Here is a 17,156-nt window from a genome sequence, read left to right on the forward strand (position 1 = left end):
TGATGAACAACACCTTTCTAGCTTATAGCTGCACACATTGTGATGTTGCCACCACGCTGCCCAGGAACATGGACGATGGCACATTGTCCTATAACGTTCCTCCCCCTGCGCCTTGTTTTGGCAAGGTTGAAGCCAGCTTCATCTGTGTAAAGGAACTTGTGTTCCACAGCAGCTGCATCTAGCTCCATCACCCTCTGAAACCAAACATTACAAAAAAATTAAATATACAAAGTACTCAATATTATCCACAAAGTTGAATCAGTTCATCTGGACACAAGTTTGTTGTAGAGATACGTTTCGTCACTCAATCCGAATGACTTCTTCAGTCATTATTGAGCATGCATCAACATACTCAATATTATGTTGCACAGAGCAATGGATTACAGTACCAGTGAGAGGATAGCATAGTGTACCTGCACATATTCATAGAGCAGTTGCTTCACCAGTTCAGAGTTGCGCTGAAACGGGACCCTGTATATCTGCTTCATGCTTACTTGATGTCTATAGATAAACTCACGGAATGGATATTGCTAAATGTGACACTGTCTGAAATGATGTATTGTCGTATTTGTCGAAGGCGTATGCTGTTGTCTGCTCTGACCATGTTTATGATTTCCTCTTCCTGCTCTGGGGTGAACAGCCGTCTTCTTCCTCCAGTAAGGTGTAGTCTTACAGTTCTGCAGAAACATGATGTGAATGGTTATTAGTGTAAAGTGAAATGCTACTGTAAATAATGATCTGGCACAACACTGCAGTAGTACAGTGGTGTACACAGTTCAGTTGTGAGAGTTCAGTAGTACGGTATAGAAAATAGGTTTACTTACCTATTCTCATTCCAAAAGGTCCGGATAATGTTTGCTACAGTGTAGCGGCTTAGATTAGGCTGGACCCTCTGCCCAGCCTCACGAAAACTCAACCCATGGTTGATCACATGGTCAACCAGAGTGGCCCGGATCTCATCGGTGATAGTTGCTCTTGCTGGTGCTCTTGCTGGTGCTGGTGCTCTTGCTGGTGCTGGCGCTCTTGCTGGTGCTGGTGCTCTTGCTGCTGGTGCTCTTGCTGCTGGTGCTCTTGCTGGTGCTGGTGCTCTTGCTGGTGGTGCGATTGCTGGTGCTCTTGCTGGTGCTGGTGCTCTTGCTGGTGCTCTTGCTGGTGCTGGTGCTGGTGCTCTTGCTGGTCCTCTTGCTGGTGCTCTTGCTGGTGCTCTTGCTGGTGCTGGTGCTGTTGCTGTTGCTGGTGCTGGTGCTGTTGCTGGTGCTGGTGCTCTTGCTGGTCCTCTTGCTGCTGGTGCTCTTGCTGGTGCTGGTGCTCTTGCTGGTGCTGGTGCTCTTGCTGGTGCTCTTGCTGCTGGTGCTCTTGCTGGTGGTGCGATTGCTGGTGCTGGTGCTCTTGCTGGTGCTGGTGCTCTTGCTGGTGCTGGTGCTCTTGCTGGTGGTGCGATTGCTGGTGCTCTTGCTGGTGCTGGTGCTCTTGCTGGTGCTGGTGCTCTTGCTGGTGCTGTTGCTGGTGCTGGTGCTCTTGCTGGTCCTCTTGCTGGTGCTGTTGCTGGTGCTGGTGCTCTTGCTGCTGGTGCTCTTGCTGGTGCTCTTGCTGGTGCTGTTGCTGGTCCTCTTGCTGCTGGTGCTCTTGCTGGTGCTGGTGCTGGTGCTCGTGCTCGTGCTTGTCCTCTTCCCTGTCCTCTTCCCTGGCTTTGTCCTCTTTCTCCTGCATTTGCCTCCATTGTTGTGCAAACCAAGATGTGTAACCTGTTTTCACCTGTGGGGGCTGGGTTTGGGCAATTGGTTCATGGGTGTGGTGTTTGCATGGTAGCGTATTCCAAAAAGAAACACAGGGTATTCAGTTTGTATTGCTTTATTTAATGTAGCAACGGGTGTTTAGTGTTTGGCTAAAAGTGTGTTTTAGAATTGCTAGCTGAGTGTAAGGTAGAGAATGAGCTTATAGTTTAGAGTACCAGGTCAATAGAAAGGCTATTTGAGTTAGTAATTTCTAAAATTGTGCTACTAGTACTAGTACTAGTAAGTCATATTTTTTTGTATATTGTCATTAAAGAATTTTTAAAAAATCATCGCTGGTACAGTCAGATGGTATATTAGATTCAGTTTCAGTGACATTTTTAGTACGTTTGGACTGTCTCAAACAGACATCTAGGATTATTCCTAATATTCTCCATTAAGGAAGAATAATATAATGCTTTTTATAAGTGCATGTTTATACTCAGTGCTGCTTGTAACTAAACATACCACTAAACTCAGCACAGGGATACAGAGCTGCTGCAGGAGCCATAAAAAAGAAATTCGCTTTGAATGAAGAGTTGAAGTGCTGTTTAAGTTGGATCCTGCTGGTAGTCACAGAAAACGGCTTTTTTTACCAGACAAAAATATGTTAATGCGCTGAAGTAAAATATAAACAAAAACACACTTTGTTCGAACGCTGGTAGCATGAGTTTCCGGCAACAGCAGGGATTTATGTCACAAGCTCTACTTCAAGATATACAAAGTAAAACACTATAAATCTGGACATGTTTTACTAATTACCAGCACAAGATTAATTCAAGTCGATGAATAGTTCACACATAACGATTAAGAGCCGATTTTCGAGCACCAAGTGAATGCAAATTTGCCTCCAAGCTGGCACATCTGGCGGCGACCTGTCTGGCAGTGATTCGAGAAAAATATCAAGCATGCTAAATACCTGTCGGCACATCAAAATCCTGTAGTGAGAAAAGTGTTTGCAGTGAGTGCGGTGTCAAACTACAGCCAATGCGAATGCAAAATACGGAGTGATGGGAAACCCAGGGGAGAAGCTGTAAATGTGTGGGGCAGGGCCATAATATAGTTTTATCAGAATGCACCAGCACACACAAGCTTTACAGTATTTGAAACCTTAGCATCCACACCAAACCATAATACCAATGTTGCAAGATTACAAGAACATGTTGTGTAGTGTAAATTGTACAGCGATCTGAACACTTTGAAAGTCGTGTAGTGTGGTTTTAGCATTAGTGAAACTTACAAGTTTATCACAAACAGACTTCCTTACTACCAGGAGAACAAAGTGCTGGCAAAACTCTCCACCACAACCTGGCATTCAACTTTATTAAGATTCCATAGAGACCGGACCAGCCTAGCAAAAAGAGCCCTACACCTGTGCTGTGGAAACATGTTTGAAAATGGTTTCCTGAGGCGCCACAAAAAATTCAAGGTGACTGTTATTTTTCAGGGAAACTGGGCTGGCTCTTTACACTTTCTTCAGCAACATAACAAATTGCATCTGGGCGCTTTAGCATACAGGTGCGTCAATCTACCACATATGAATGCCTACAGTTTTAGCCGTGGCTTCTACTTATAAACACCCTTTTGCGATCAAAAACCTGACATTACAAAATGACAGAAGCATTCATGCATTTTTGGGTAGTCGAGTCTCCAATCAGTTTTACACAACCAGCACCACCATTTGTGTAATATGATCGACTTGATAATGTTGTGCACCGAATAATCTGCATACGGAATGAGCATACAAAAATTGCCTGCCATTCCAGTGCCAATCAAACCCAGCCCGTCCTCTGTGATAAGCATCTTGATGGTCTTTTCCCAACTTTCCTTTTGGTTTATTCACATGGGTTTTCTCCAGGAGCTGTAGAGAAGCATGGATAAGCATGGAGAGCTTCTTAACCACTACCTACAAGTTCTGCTTCAACAATAGAGACAATTTCCTGAAAGGCTGTCTGGTTCTTTCTTCTAAATTAACACAGTTTCTGACAAATAGCCATTTCAGCATTTTTATACCAATAACTGATGCTGATGTATCCAGTTATACAAAAACTGTACCAGATCCTCACCTTTCCTGATTTTAACAAAATTAGGTTACTATGGGCATTATATTTTGACTTTATTCTCAAAATCAAAAATGTATATGATCTTACTGTCAAAATCATTTAGATTTATTCTTAAAATTTAAATGTATACTAATTGATTCTCATAATCATTTAAACTTTATTTTTTAAATAGAATAATTGACTGCCCAACAAATGTCAGGCAAAACCATTTGGCAATATAGTGTAGGTCTAGACTGTGCAAAATAAACTCCAGCCTGAAATAAAAGTATAAAGGCATTACAATCATAATTACAGTGCATCACAAAAGTGAGTACACCCCTCACATTTTTGCAAATATTTGATTATATCTTTTCATGGGACAACACTATAGACATGAAACTTGGATATAACTTAGAGTAGTCAGTGTACAGCTTGTATAGCAGTGTAGATTTACTGTCTTCTGAAAATAACTCAACACACAGCCATTAATGTTTAAATAGCTGGCAACATAAGTGAGTACACCCCACAGTGAACATGTCCAAATTGTGCCCAAATGTGTCGTTGTCCCTCCCTGGTGTCATGTGTCAAGGTCCCAGGTGTAAATGGGGAGCAGGGCTGTTAAATTTGGTGTTTTGGGTACAATTCTCTCATACTGGCCACTGGATATTCAACATGGCACCTCATGGCAAAGAACTCTCTGAGGATGTGAGAAATAGAATTGTTGCTCTCCACAAAGATGGCCTGGGCTATAAGAAGATTGCTAACACCCTGAAACTGAGCTACAGCATGGTGGCCAAGGTCATACAGCGGTTTTCCAGAACAGGTTCCACTCGGAACAGGCTTCGCCAGGGTCGACCAAAGAAGTTGAGTCCACGTGTTCGGCGTCATATCCAGAGGTTGGCTTTAAAAAATAGACACATGAGTGCTGCCAGCATTGCTGCAGAGGTTGAAGACGTGGGAGGTCAGCCTGTCAGTGCTCAGACCATACGCCGCACACTGCATCAACTCGGTCTGCATGGTTGTCATCCCAGAAGGAAGCTGACGCACAAGAAAGCCCGCAAACAGTTTGCTGAAGACAAGCAGTCCAAGAACATAGATTACTGGAATGCCCTGTGGTCTGACGAGACCAAGATAAACTTGTTTGGCTCAGATGGTGTCCAGCATGTGGCGGCGCCCTGGTGAGAAGTACCAAGACAACTGTATCTTGCCTACAGTCAAGCATGGTGGTGGTAGCATCATGGTCTTGGGCTGCATGAGTGTTGCTGGCACTGGGGAGCTGCAGTTCATTGAGGGAAACATGAATTCCAACATGTACTGTGACATTCTGAAACAGAGCATGATCCCCTCCCTTCGAAAACTGGGCCTCATGGCAGTTTTCCAACAGGATAACAACCCCAAACACTACCTCCAAGATGACAACTGCCTTGCTGAGGAAGCTGAAGGTAAAGGTGATGGACTAAACCCAATTGAGCACCTGTGGCGCATCCTCAAGTGGAAGGTGGAGGAGTTCAAGGTGTCTAACATCCACCAGCTCCGTGATGTCATCATGGAGGAGTGGAAGAGGATTCCAGTAGCAACCTGTGCAGCTCTGGTTAATTCCATGCCCAGGAGGGTTAAGGCAGTGCTGGATAATAATGGTGGTCACACAAAATATTGACACTTTGGGCACAATTTGGACATGTTCACTGTGGGGTGTACTCACTTATGTTGCCAGCCATTTAGACATTAATGGCTGTGTGTTGAGTTATTTTCAGAAGACAGTAAATCTACACTGCTATACAAGTTGTACACTGACTACTCTAAGTTATATCCAAGTTTTATTTCTATAGTGTTGTCCCATGAAAAGATATTATAAAATATTTGCAGAAATGTGAGGGGTGTACTCACTTTTGTGATACACTGTACCTTGGGAAAATAACCAACATCACTCATTTTTTAATCCTAACAATGAGCACATCTACTAGGCAGGCTTTTATATATAGTGATTTTCTGTATGACAAAATGTGGCCCATATTATTGATGGGACTTCAAAATATCAGCATGCATATGAAAAGGATAATGGATATGATTCTCAATTAACTTTTGTTCTACTTCTGTTTTAGACTATGTGACTTCTCATGTATCTAGAACCTACTGGATGTATAGATGAAATGGCTTAATATAACATGTAAATTTAATAGTAGTTCAGTTAAAAAGCTGATAATATTCAGGGTTCAAGAATTCTCTTTCTTTTTGTTTGATTTGTCTGCAGCCACTGAAATTCCCTCTATTCACAAAACACTTTTTTCTTAACTTTTTTTATAAAATTAATTTTTTAGCAATTAGTAAAATTAGTATTTTTATATTTGTTAATATTAATATTTGTATAGATTGCTTTTCTGTTCTCTTGTTTAGCATTTAGCGTAGAACTAGTGTTTAAAACAGCCCTGTCCTAAGTATTTCCAAGCAGCCTATTAATTTTTGGTACTTCTAAGTATGTCTAAAATATTAGAAAATGATTGCTAGAAAAATTTATTTAAACTTAGTTTTCCACATTTCCTTTTTTGGGTCAGTTAAGATCACTACTATATTTTAAAAATGTGAAATGTCAGAATAATAATCACTGAATCAACCAGTTTCTCAAAAGTTTAAGCCATTTTGCCACAACTTTGAAAATATGCTTGAGGTCATTGAGGCTATTTGAAAGACCCATTTGCACCCAAGTTTTAACCTTCGTGCTGATGTCATTAGCTTTAATATCTTCACAATTTTTTTTTTTTATCTATCTATTTTGTTAGGTGGACCAGTCACAACATGATGCTATCACCCTTGTGCATCATGTTTGGGATAGTGTTTTTTGGCTTGCAAGCCTCCTTCTTTTTCACCATGCAGGTGATTATGGCAAAACAGTTTCATCAGACCAAAAGACCTCCAAAAAGTAAGATCTTTGTCACCATATGCATTTGCAAACTGTAACCTGGCTTTTCTGTGGCGATTTTAGAGCAATGGCTTCTTACTTGCTGAGCAGCCCTTTTCGGTCATGTTGATATAGAGCATGCTTTACTGCTGATATAGATACTCCTAACCCACTTGAATGTTCATATAGTGAATTATAAGTAAAATGTTCTGTTTGTTGAAATGAATTCTGTAAAAGGGGTAAATAACTAATGGTTTCAACTTTCTGTGATATTTTCAACTTTCTGTGATATTTCTAGTTAGGATGCTGTATTTAAAAGGAATCTTTGATTATTCTTATTATTTTCAATTTTAAAAAGAAATATATCAAGATTTAGCTTTAATAATGTTTATACTAAGAAAGGGCATTTGGTAAATGGTACCTCATATAAACAGTGTCTCAAAGTAAGGAAAAGAAAATGATTTAGCAGATCCAATTTTAAACACAGACATAACCTTTCAGGAAGGGGAAACCTGTTAGACCATGTCCCCAATATGACAAAACTGATTCAACTGTTCTAAATTTTCTGACCAGGGTAATGACGAGACTTTATTTTAGAGGCAATAACACTTCAGCATTCTAAACAAGTTATTTAAAGACTCTACAGGGAAGTTAAAGTGTGTACTATTGTTTAGCATTCTATTAACATTGCCCTCTGTATGTGTTGCTATCTTTGTCTATTATTCCTGCACTACGTCCACAAGCTCCTTATTTAATGTACAAACCCGATTCAGAACATTTCAAGTTAGAACATTCTGTAAATTGCACTAAAACAAGAATCTGTGATTTGTTAATGTTTTGGAATCTTTTTTTAACTGCCAAAAGTACAAAGAAATGGCTTTTGGTTAACGAGCTTAATTGTATTTTGTAATTATGAAGATGGATGTAAAGGCTGTACACAGAAGAAAGAGGAAGAAAGACACATTCTGACTTAAACAGATGCATCACATAGCCAGATAGTAAAAGGAGATAAGTCCCACAAGTTACATTACTTTGGGCATTATACATACTGTCAAATCTGCTTTTAAAGTCCAATCATAGTATGTGTGCTTATAATTACTTGCAAGTTGATAAGTTCCTATATGTATTCTTTGATGAACTTTCATTACCATCAGTGCCTTACAACTCTCATGGTGCATGTAATCTATTAATGTTTTAGTGTTTGTTTGTTTATTTTATGGTTTAACTCCATGTTAACACATTTGTTGCATTCATAGCAGGATCATTGAAATTTTTTTTCCAGTCCATATAGATTGCTCCATTCTGTTAGTTGGCATAGATTTGTGGTGTGTGCTGATATTGGGGTATATTTAATGAAGTTTATTATTGTGTTGTGATTCCCATTCGAGTTGCCATTTGTTTCTGATGTATTTCATGATCTGTGGTTTGGTATCCAAAATTAATAGTTTATTTTTTGGTTGTTGTATGGTTGGAGATTTACATGCCAGCCTGTCGGCCTCTTTGTTTCCTCAGATGCCGATGTGCCCTGGGATCTAACACAATTTAATTTTAAAGTTTTCTTTGGTCAGTCTTTGGATTTGATCTAAAATTGTATTTATCGTTGGATGGTCTTGAGATAGTGTTTCCAGGGCTTGTAGACAAGATTTTGAATCCCTATAAGTTCTAGTGCCATGGATATTGCTTGAGCTTGTGCTGAGAAAACCGAGCTCTCTTTATGTAGCTTCATACTTTGCGAAATGCTATTTGTTGGTCCTGCAGCTGAGACCTGGTCTGGGGATTTGGAGCCGTCTGTGTATATTTCTATGTATGATGAAGGTTTTCCTCTTATATTTAGGAAGTTGCTTAGGTATATGTTTGAATGGGTGTTTTGTTTCATTTATTGCCAAGTTCATGATTATTTGGGGTTTGATGATGTCCCATGGGGGAAGAGAAGTTTCATGACCCCTGGCAATATCGTTTATATCCAGATTAATTTCCTCTAGTTTTTTTATTCACATTCTTGGTGTGTCGATAAGTTTTGTTCTGTATACAATTTTGGAACTCTTTGGTGTGAATACATCTCTGTAAGCCAGGTTTTGGGGATTGCCTTTGAGCTTTATGGCATATTGTAGTGAAAGCTTCAGTCTACTGAGGTTTAAGGAGGATTAATTTGCTTCAACATAGAGGCTTTGTATTGGAAACGTTTTATATGCTAATGTTTTAGTGTAATCCATTAAAGGTTCAGTGTTTTCAGCAAAAGTTCAAACTTTTTGCAATACCAGATAAAAAATTTTGTAATAATAATAATAATTTGAGAGTGTAAATTATGTTTATGTAGAGAAAGAATAAGAACACGGACACTCGTAATTAACCAGATTTAATCAACTTTGTTTTTAATTTTCATGCCTTTATCTCATTGCTTAATGGTACCTTTACTATTACTATTATATGCAATTTAATAGCTACAGTTGTATTTGATTTAAGCTTTGAGACTGCAGACTTTTATATTATTTTGATTGTTGTTTGTACCTCTGTTATCCACTTGTGTTAACTAACATTTTTGTAGCTACTGCACAACCATACTGTACTAAAAGCTACTGTACGCATTTCTGGCTGGAGAGTCAATTGCTTGTAATTTAGTTTGCAAATGTTACAGCAAAATGTATTTTTCTGTGACCTAAATCTTTCCATTGGGCATAATTTGTAGAAACAGAAATTTAATTCACCAATTAAATGTTAGGGTTTATCAGAGTATCAGTCCGATCAATCTAATAAACATTTACGTAAAAAGTGAATTTAGTTTTACAGTAACGTATTAGACTATTTTACCAATGTACCATACCAGTTATTGATTAGTGTAGATAAGTGAATAAGGGTAGATACATATAGTTACTGTATTCTCTTGCTGTTTAACTGTAGCCAAGGGCTATGCAAAACATGTCCTGCTTAATCATCTCCTCCACAAAGATTCAGCAAAGCTCTCTGGTAATCACCCTTTGTAGTCTCCTAAAAAAAATGCAAAAGGGATATAACAGAAAAATTCATGAGTATATGGTCCAGGTCCTAAGAAAGTCAAGCTTTCTCCATTTAGGGATACTGTGGTTTGCTGGAGTTCCATTGCCTGAACAATTGCTTTGTAACCTTGTATATGAATTTCAAAAATGGCATTAAGTTTTGTTTATATTCAACAGGACTGGCAATAGTCATGCCTAGGTGTGGTCAGTGAAACTGAACCAAATTGTCAACTACATTAAGTTAACTGGTTAATTTAATGGCCAGGAAGAGCTGAACAGCATCTTTTCTTCAATAAATCCAATCATCATTTAAAGTAGTATAGCTAGATATAGCAGAAATTATAGAAATTATACAAAATGTCAAGCAGTCTGAATACTTCTAAATACTTCTAAATTCACTGTATATGCAGTAGGGTCAAAAGTCTAAGAACTCTACTGTAGTACAAATGCTTCTGTTTTAGTATTTTTTTATGTTCTGGCGCATCGGAATATTCTGCTAGCACACCAGCACTGAGATTCTGAACACCCCAGTTTGAATCTCGGCTCCGCTACAGATCAGCTGGCAGCCATCTAGTGGGCACATTTGGCAGTGCCTGCAGCAGACAATATTGGCCATCAAGTAAAAACAAGTACATTAACTTCAGAATTTCTTTATTACTCATGAATAAAGGTGAAAATGGAGTAAATCAAAAGAAATCAGTGAAATTGTAAAAATCTGACATTTGGACAAAGGAAAAAACATTAGAACCAGCCCCCAGAAATGTTCATGGCAATGTTACAATCAGATATTATCCAGTATTGGGTGGATAATAATTACTCAGAGTACTTGTGCAGAATGCAGCATAAATGGGCATGAGGACTTGAGTAATATTGATAATGGCCAAATCTTTAAGGGCAAACTAATGGGTTAAACAGCAAAGAGGCAGTCGTGGTGAGAACCTGCTTACATGGGTCCAAGGAGGGACAAGTCATAAAACGCTGAACATTTGTTTGGAGACCAGACTATTTTTTTCAAGAGGCTATGGCAACTGGTACCAGATACCACAGGACTTCTTCAGATGTATTTTGGAGTCCATGTCTCAGCAATCAAAGCTGACAGCATAGGTGGATGGTTCTAATGTTATAGAGTAAGTGATAAAGTGAGAGAGTGAGAAACAAAGTAAGAGAGATAGATTTGATAGAGAGAGAGAGAGAGAGAGAGAGAGAGAGAGAGAGAGAAAGTGGGAGATAAAAAGAGATAGGAATGATACTTACTGAAATTGTCTGGTAGAGTGTTTTTCCAAGGTTTGTCTTGAACTCTTTGCAAATTTTCATGAGGTCAACTTCACACCGAGAAACTATGATTCGAGTGATAACCTTCTCCTTGACACTTTTACTCTAAAAAAAAAAAAATATATATATACAGTGTATCACAAAAGTGAGTACACCCCTCACATTTCTGCAAATATTTCATTATATCTTTTCATGGGACAACACTATAGACATGAAACTTGGATATAACTTAGAGTAGTCAGTGTACAGCTTGTATAGCAGTGTAGATTTACTGTCTTCTGAAAATAACTCAACACACAGCCATTAATGTCTAAATAGCTGGCAACATAAGTGAGTACACCCCACAGTGAACATGTCCAAATTGTGCCCAAATGTGTCGTTGTCCCTCCCTGGTGTCATGTGTCAAGGTCCCAGGTGTAAATGGGGAGCAGGGCTGTTAAATTTGGTGTTTTGGGTACAATTCTCTCATACTGGCCACTGGATATTCAACATGGCACCTCATGGCAAAGAACTCTCTGAGGATGTGAGAAATAGAATTGTTGCTCTCCACAAAGATGGCCTGGGCTATAAGAAGATTGCTAACACCCTGAAACTGAGCTACAGCATGGTGGCCAAGGTCATACAGCGGTTTTCCAGGACAGGTTCCACTCGGAACAGGCTTCGCCAGGGTCGACCAAAGAAGTTGAGTCCACGTGTTCGGCGTCATATCCAGAGGTTGGCTTTAAAAAATAGACACATGAGTGCTGCCAGCATTGCTGCAGAGGTTGAAGACGTGGGAGGTCAGCCTGTCAGTGCTCAGACCATACGCCGCACACTGCATCAACTCGGTCTGCATGGTCGTCATCCCAGAAGGAAGCTGACGCACAAGAAAGCCCGCAAACAGTTTGCTGAAGACAAGCAGTCCAAGAACATGGATTACTGGAATGCCCTGTGGTCTGACGAGACCAAGATAAACTTGTTTGGCTCAGATGGTGTCCAGCATGTGTGGCGGTGCCCTGGTGAGAAGTACCAAGACAACTGTATCTTGCCTACAGTCAAGCATGGTGGTGGTAGCATCATGGTCTTGGGCTGCATGAGTGTTGCTGGCACTGGGGAGCTGCAGTTCATTGAGGGAAACATGAATTCCAACATGTACTGTGACATTCTGAAACAGAGCATGATCCCCTCCCTTCGAAAACTGGGCCTCATGGCAGTTTTCCAACAGGATAACGACCCCAAACACAACCTCCAAGATGACAACTGCCTTGCTGAGGAAGCTGAAGGTAAAGGTGATGGACTAAACCCAATTGAGCACCTGTGGCGCATCCTCAAGTGGAAGGTGGAGGAGTTCAAGGTGTCTAACATCCACCAGCTCCGTGATGTCATCATGGAGGAATGGAAGAGGATTCCAGTAGCAACCTGTGCAGCTCTGGTGAATTCCATGCCCAGGAGGGTTAAGGCAGTGCTGGATAATAATGGTGGTCACACAAAATATTGACACTTTGGGCACAATTTGGACATGTTCACTGTGGGGTGTACTCACTTATGTTGCCAGCTATTTAGACATTAATGGCTGTGTGTTGAGTTATTTTCAGAAGACAGTAAATCTACACTGCTATACAAGCTGTACACTGACTACTCTAAGTTATATCCAAGTTTCATGTCTATAGTGTTGTCCCATAAAAAGATATAATGAAATACTTGCAGAAATGTGAGGGGTGTACTCACTTTTGTGATACACTGTATATAGATAGATAGATAGATAGATAGATAGATAGATAGATAGATAGATAGATAGATAGATAGATAGATAGATAGATAGATAGATAGATAGATAGATAGATATCCATTTCATTGCAAATGTACTTTTATTTTACTGTGATATCCTTTTGACTTTAGAACCTTACCTTCATGGCTTCATTAAGTTTGTTGGCAAAGTAAAGCTGTTTGTTTTCAAAGCACTCCACTGCAAAAAGTAACAGATAACATTAATAGGAAGATGCGTTAAAGAGGCCTTTTTTTTCAAGAAAACATCAGTCCACATAAATTTACAGAAAAAGTTAAGATTATGTACCTAATGTAATGAAGGATTTTTCCAAATCTCCTTTCACCTCTTTCCGAATGCTTTCCTTCATATCATATGGGCTGTAGCTCTTATACCTATCAAACACTGAGAAAGAGAGAGAGAAAATGAGAAAGAAAGAGAGGTCAGACCAGTACAGCTCACATATGTGTAGGGATTTTACCTTTCTGGAGGTGTGGTACACTTCTCTCAGCGAAGATAGTGATCCAGGTGGCCACATCAGTTCCCTTCCGTTTCACTCCTGCCTCATAGAGGGCCTATAAACACCACCAAAACAACCACAGTTAACATTTTTACGTTACACTACAGCTTCTGTTTTCCACAAGTATTTGCATTATGAAGTGTATTATTGTGAAGTGAACTCACTCTGGCATCACTGTCAATTTTCTCATAGTCCACTATATTGCTTGGTTCTTCTCTTTTAGCCTGTCTTGCACACAAAAACAGACTTCTGTGGTGACTTTTTTTTCTAAAATGTTTTATAAAATCTCTCTAAATGTGATATAGCTCTCTCTCAGACTCCATTGCAGACAGACGATTAAACGTGTGTCAGAGAGGGCTATGATAGTCTCGGTCGGCGTGGGGGGTGGTGCTAGTTGCATGATTCCAATAGTAGAGGGAATTGGAGATGAATAGATTGGGAGCAAATGGGGGGAAATATTAAGTCATGTATTTTTATAATTGAGTCAATGTTTAGTTCCCAAAAGGACATTTAAGCACATGCATCAACATACACCCACATGCACTTACTCTCTCTCTCTTTCTCTCTCTCTTTCTCTCTCTGCCGCACACATACACACAGGTCACCAAGTCGTCCAAAAATTTTTTTTACCCCAATCAGAGCCAGCAGCAATTTGCAGAAGTCACCCGAAGTGTCTCCAGCCACATCTTTTTCCAAGTCCTTCTTAAACACTATTATAATAGAAAAGAGATTTGTTGTTTGTTTCCTCTAGTCATATACAACTGTGATTTACTTTGCAGACAAAGGCGAACAGGTTTACTTACATTCTTTATAAGCCTTTTTTATCTCCACCAACTCCTCATTGCTGCGAGAACAGACTATCTCTATTAAACTTTCCTCATCAGTTCCTAGACCCTGCATAATACCACACACCACTCATCTTTAGGTATAAAGATCAATATCACCGTTTCTTAAGCCGTGGTTGTTTATATGGAGTTTATAAGCAAATAGGTTTATACCTTGTTGTATAACATAATATAATATAGTATAATATAGTATAGTGCTTTGCTTGAAAATTATGCCACACATTGTGGAGCAGGATCTCACCTTCATTGCTGCTCTAAGCTCAAAGGCATCAAATTGAGCTGTGCTTCTCATTAGACCAAGAATCACGTTTTCCAAAGAGCCTGACAGCAACCCCCTAAGGGTAGTAACCATGTCCTACAGAACCCAAAATGCCAAATGTTAAACTGAAAATGAAATTTCTAAATTGTATATAGAATAAGGTTCTTAAACTCTTAAACACAAATAAAGACTCATATAAACAAATGTGAAATTTGATACCTCCAACACTTTTGCTTTTATATGCACTTTTAATGAGTTTGGAATGTAAAGATATCAATTGTTGCAGTTTTGCAAGTGAAATTTTGCCCAGTCTTGCTTGATACAATAATTCCCCTGCTTAACAGTCCATGGTCATCTTTGCCTAATTCTTCTCTTTATCATGATCTTTCATTTTCAATAAAAGACAGATCTGGACTGCTGGCACACACAGTTTGTGTCTATAAAGCCAAGCTGTTTAGATGCCTGCAAAATGACACCTGCCATTGTTTTGTTTAAGTGAAAATGGACCTACTGGGAAAATATGTTTTATTTATTGCAGCATATGTTTCTCCGGAAGCCCATTATATGCCTCTGAGTCAATGGTACCTTCCCATATATACAAGTCACCCATGAGCACTGATGCTCCCCTATATCATGACAGATGTTGGCTCATGCGCTTTTTGCCGATAACAGTCTGGAAGGTCCCTGTCATCCTTCACATGGAAGACTCGATCTTTGTTTCTTAGTGAACAAGATAAAATGTGAACTCATCCAACCACAGCACACATTTCCACTGCCTTTTTATCTGTCAGAGATGAGTTTGGGCCCAAAAACGTGGTGGCATTTTTGCATGTTGATGTATTACTTTTTATAAGCATAATATAGGTTCTTGTTGCATTTCTTTATATTAATTTCTTCATGTTGCATTTCTTCTGGGTACATTTACATTTTCAGCATTTAGCAGACGCTTTTATCCAAAGCGACTTACACAGTGAGCGGAACACAATGAGCAATTGAGGGTTAAGGGCCTTGCTCAGGGACCCAACAGTGGCAACTTGGTAGTGGCGGGGCTTGAACCAGCAACCTTCTGTTTACTAGTCCAGTGCCTTAACCACTGAGCTATCACTGGCCCGGTACACTGACAGTGGTTTTAAGAAGTACTCCCAAACTCCTGTTATCACAAAAGCATGATGTTATCACATGCAAAGGTAATGCACATCAACAGGGGTTTCTGGCCTTGCCCTGCACAGAATGAGATTTCTCCAGGTTCCCTGAATCTTTTCAGCATATTAAGTGTAGTTACTGGAACAATACATAAAATATTAATGAGAATAAATAATTTAAAACTTAAAACATTACATATTTGATCTCTGTCAAAAAAGAACAAAAATGTGATAAAAAATTATACACTCATATTGTAGTTCACAGGTTAAATAGCTTCTAAAGTATTATTTGATCAATACAGTTTTGGCTACATTGATGGTTACCTTTTTCGTTTTTCTCTCATATTCAAATGCAATCTCTCTTCTCTGGCTGTAGGTGCGTTTTGTTAGGATGTCAATGATTAAATTCTCATCCACTCCTAAAACAGGATATGTGAGGGAGGAAGAGCATTACTTTAATATATACAGTGCTGTTTGACACCCCCCCCTCCCCCCCCCAATTTCTTTATTGCCAATTTTTCACATTTAAATGCTCAGATCTTCCAAATATTTTTAAAATAATATAAAGACAATAAAAGTAACCACAACATGCAGTCTGTAAATTATTATTGTTACATTTATTTCAGATTTATTCAAAACCTATATGTAGACAAGTAATTGCCCCTCTACACCTAAGAACTGGTTGTGTCATCTTTATGTCAATTTTACTGTGTCAATAAAATGTTTCCAATAACTTGCGATGAGTCATTTACATTGCTGTGGAGGAATTTTGGCCTTTTCTTCTTTGCAGAGTTGTTTTAATCTGGCTACATTGAAAGGTCTTGGAGCATGAACTGACCATTTAAGGTCACAGAATCTTAATGAGCTTCATATCAGGCCATTCCAAAACCTTAATTTTCTTTCTTTTGAGCCATTCAGAGTTGGACTTTGGATAATTGTCCTGCTGCATAACCCAGCCCTACACTTGAGCTTTAGGTCATGAACTGATTGTCAGACATTCTTCCTCAGGACTTTCTTATACAGAACAAAATTCAAAGTTCTATCAAAGTTGTCCGGGTCCTGCAAATAATTTTTTCATCTTTTATTTATCATACTTACCCCACCGAAGCCCAGAGTGAGCTGTCCCAAAACTCTGATACAAATGCTATTTAAACTTCCTGTAGAGCACTATGTTCACTTTGTTCACTATGTTCGCATTTACTGGTGGTAAGATGTTTCAATGGTGAAATATGCATTAAGGTATTAGAGGGGAACATGGTATGCTCTCCTTTGTATCAAGTTTAAATTCAGAGACATGAAACTTAATCTAAACAATAATCTATCTAATCAGAACCATATAAATAGTGTAGGTATCAAAAGCACTTGTTTTTCTTACCCTTGGTGGCAATTGCTGTGTCAATCCAGCTTGCATCCTTCTCTGGATCAAAATTTGGTGCTGCTACTACTGTTGGAAATCGGGGTTCTTTCTCCTGATATTTTAATTAAAAATGATTTTGTTTAAATAAAACTTATTATTGTCCAGTTTGACTTTATTTAAATAAGTGTTATTAATTATTTTCTGGTATGTCAGTTAGTTTCTGTTAAAAAATAATTTTTTCATCTTTTATTTATCAAACTTACCCCACCAAAGCCCAGAGTGAGCTGTCCCAAAAACTCTGATACCAATGCCAT

At 39.0% G+C, this 17,156-nt stretch overlaps 2 protein-coding genes across 2 annotated transcripts; both read right to left on the reverse strand.

Moving 5' to 3' along the window:
* Nucleotides 1-956: 956 nt before the first annotated feature.
* LOC134331876 (uncharacterized protein DDB_G0271670-like) lies at nucleotides 957-6,835 on the reverse strand. The gene is made up of 2 exons (XM_063013413.1): nucleotides 6,811-6,835; nucleotides 957-1,714 (listed from the first exon to the last, which is right to left on the reverse strand). The coding sequence occupies exons 1-2, from the start codon at nucleotides 6,833-6,835 to the stop codon at nucleotides 957-959; spliced, it is 783 nt and encodes a 260-aa protein (XP_062869483.1).
* Nucleotides 6,836-9,100: 2,265 nt separating this feature from the next.
* On the reverse strand, nucleotides 9,101-17,156 carry anxa2b (annexin A2b). The gene is made up of 12 exons (XM_063012619.1): nucleotides 17,106-17,156; nucleotides 16,861-16,954; nucleotides 15,810-15,904; nucleotides 14,326-14,439; nucleotides 14,043-14,133; nucleotides 13,870-13,949; nucleotides 13,404-13,463; nucleotides 13,201-13,294; nucleotides 13,029-13,124; nucleotides 12,862-12,920; nucleotides 10,958-11,080; nucleotides 9,101-9,695 (listed from the first exon to the last, which is right to left on the reverse strand). The coding sequence occupies exons 1-12, from the start codon at nucleotides 17,154-17,156 to the stop codon at nucleotides 9,636-9,638; spliced, it is 1,017 nt and encodes a 338-aa protein (XP_062868689.1). The 3' UTR covers nucleotides 9,101-9,635.

Source organism: Trichomycterus rosablanca, chromosome 17 (assembly GCF_030014385.1).
Source record: "Trichomycterus rosablanca isolate fTriRos1 chromosome 17, fTriRos1.hap1, whole genome shotgun sequence".
In the NCBI taxonomy this organism is placed as follows: domain Eukaryota; kingdom Metazoa; phylum Chordata; class Actinopteri; order Siluriformes; family Trichomycteridae; genus Trichomycterus; species Trichomycterus rosablanca.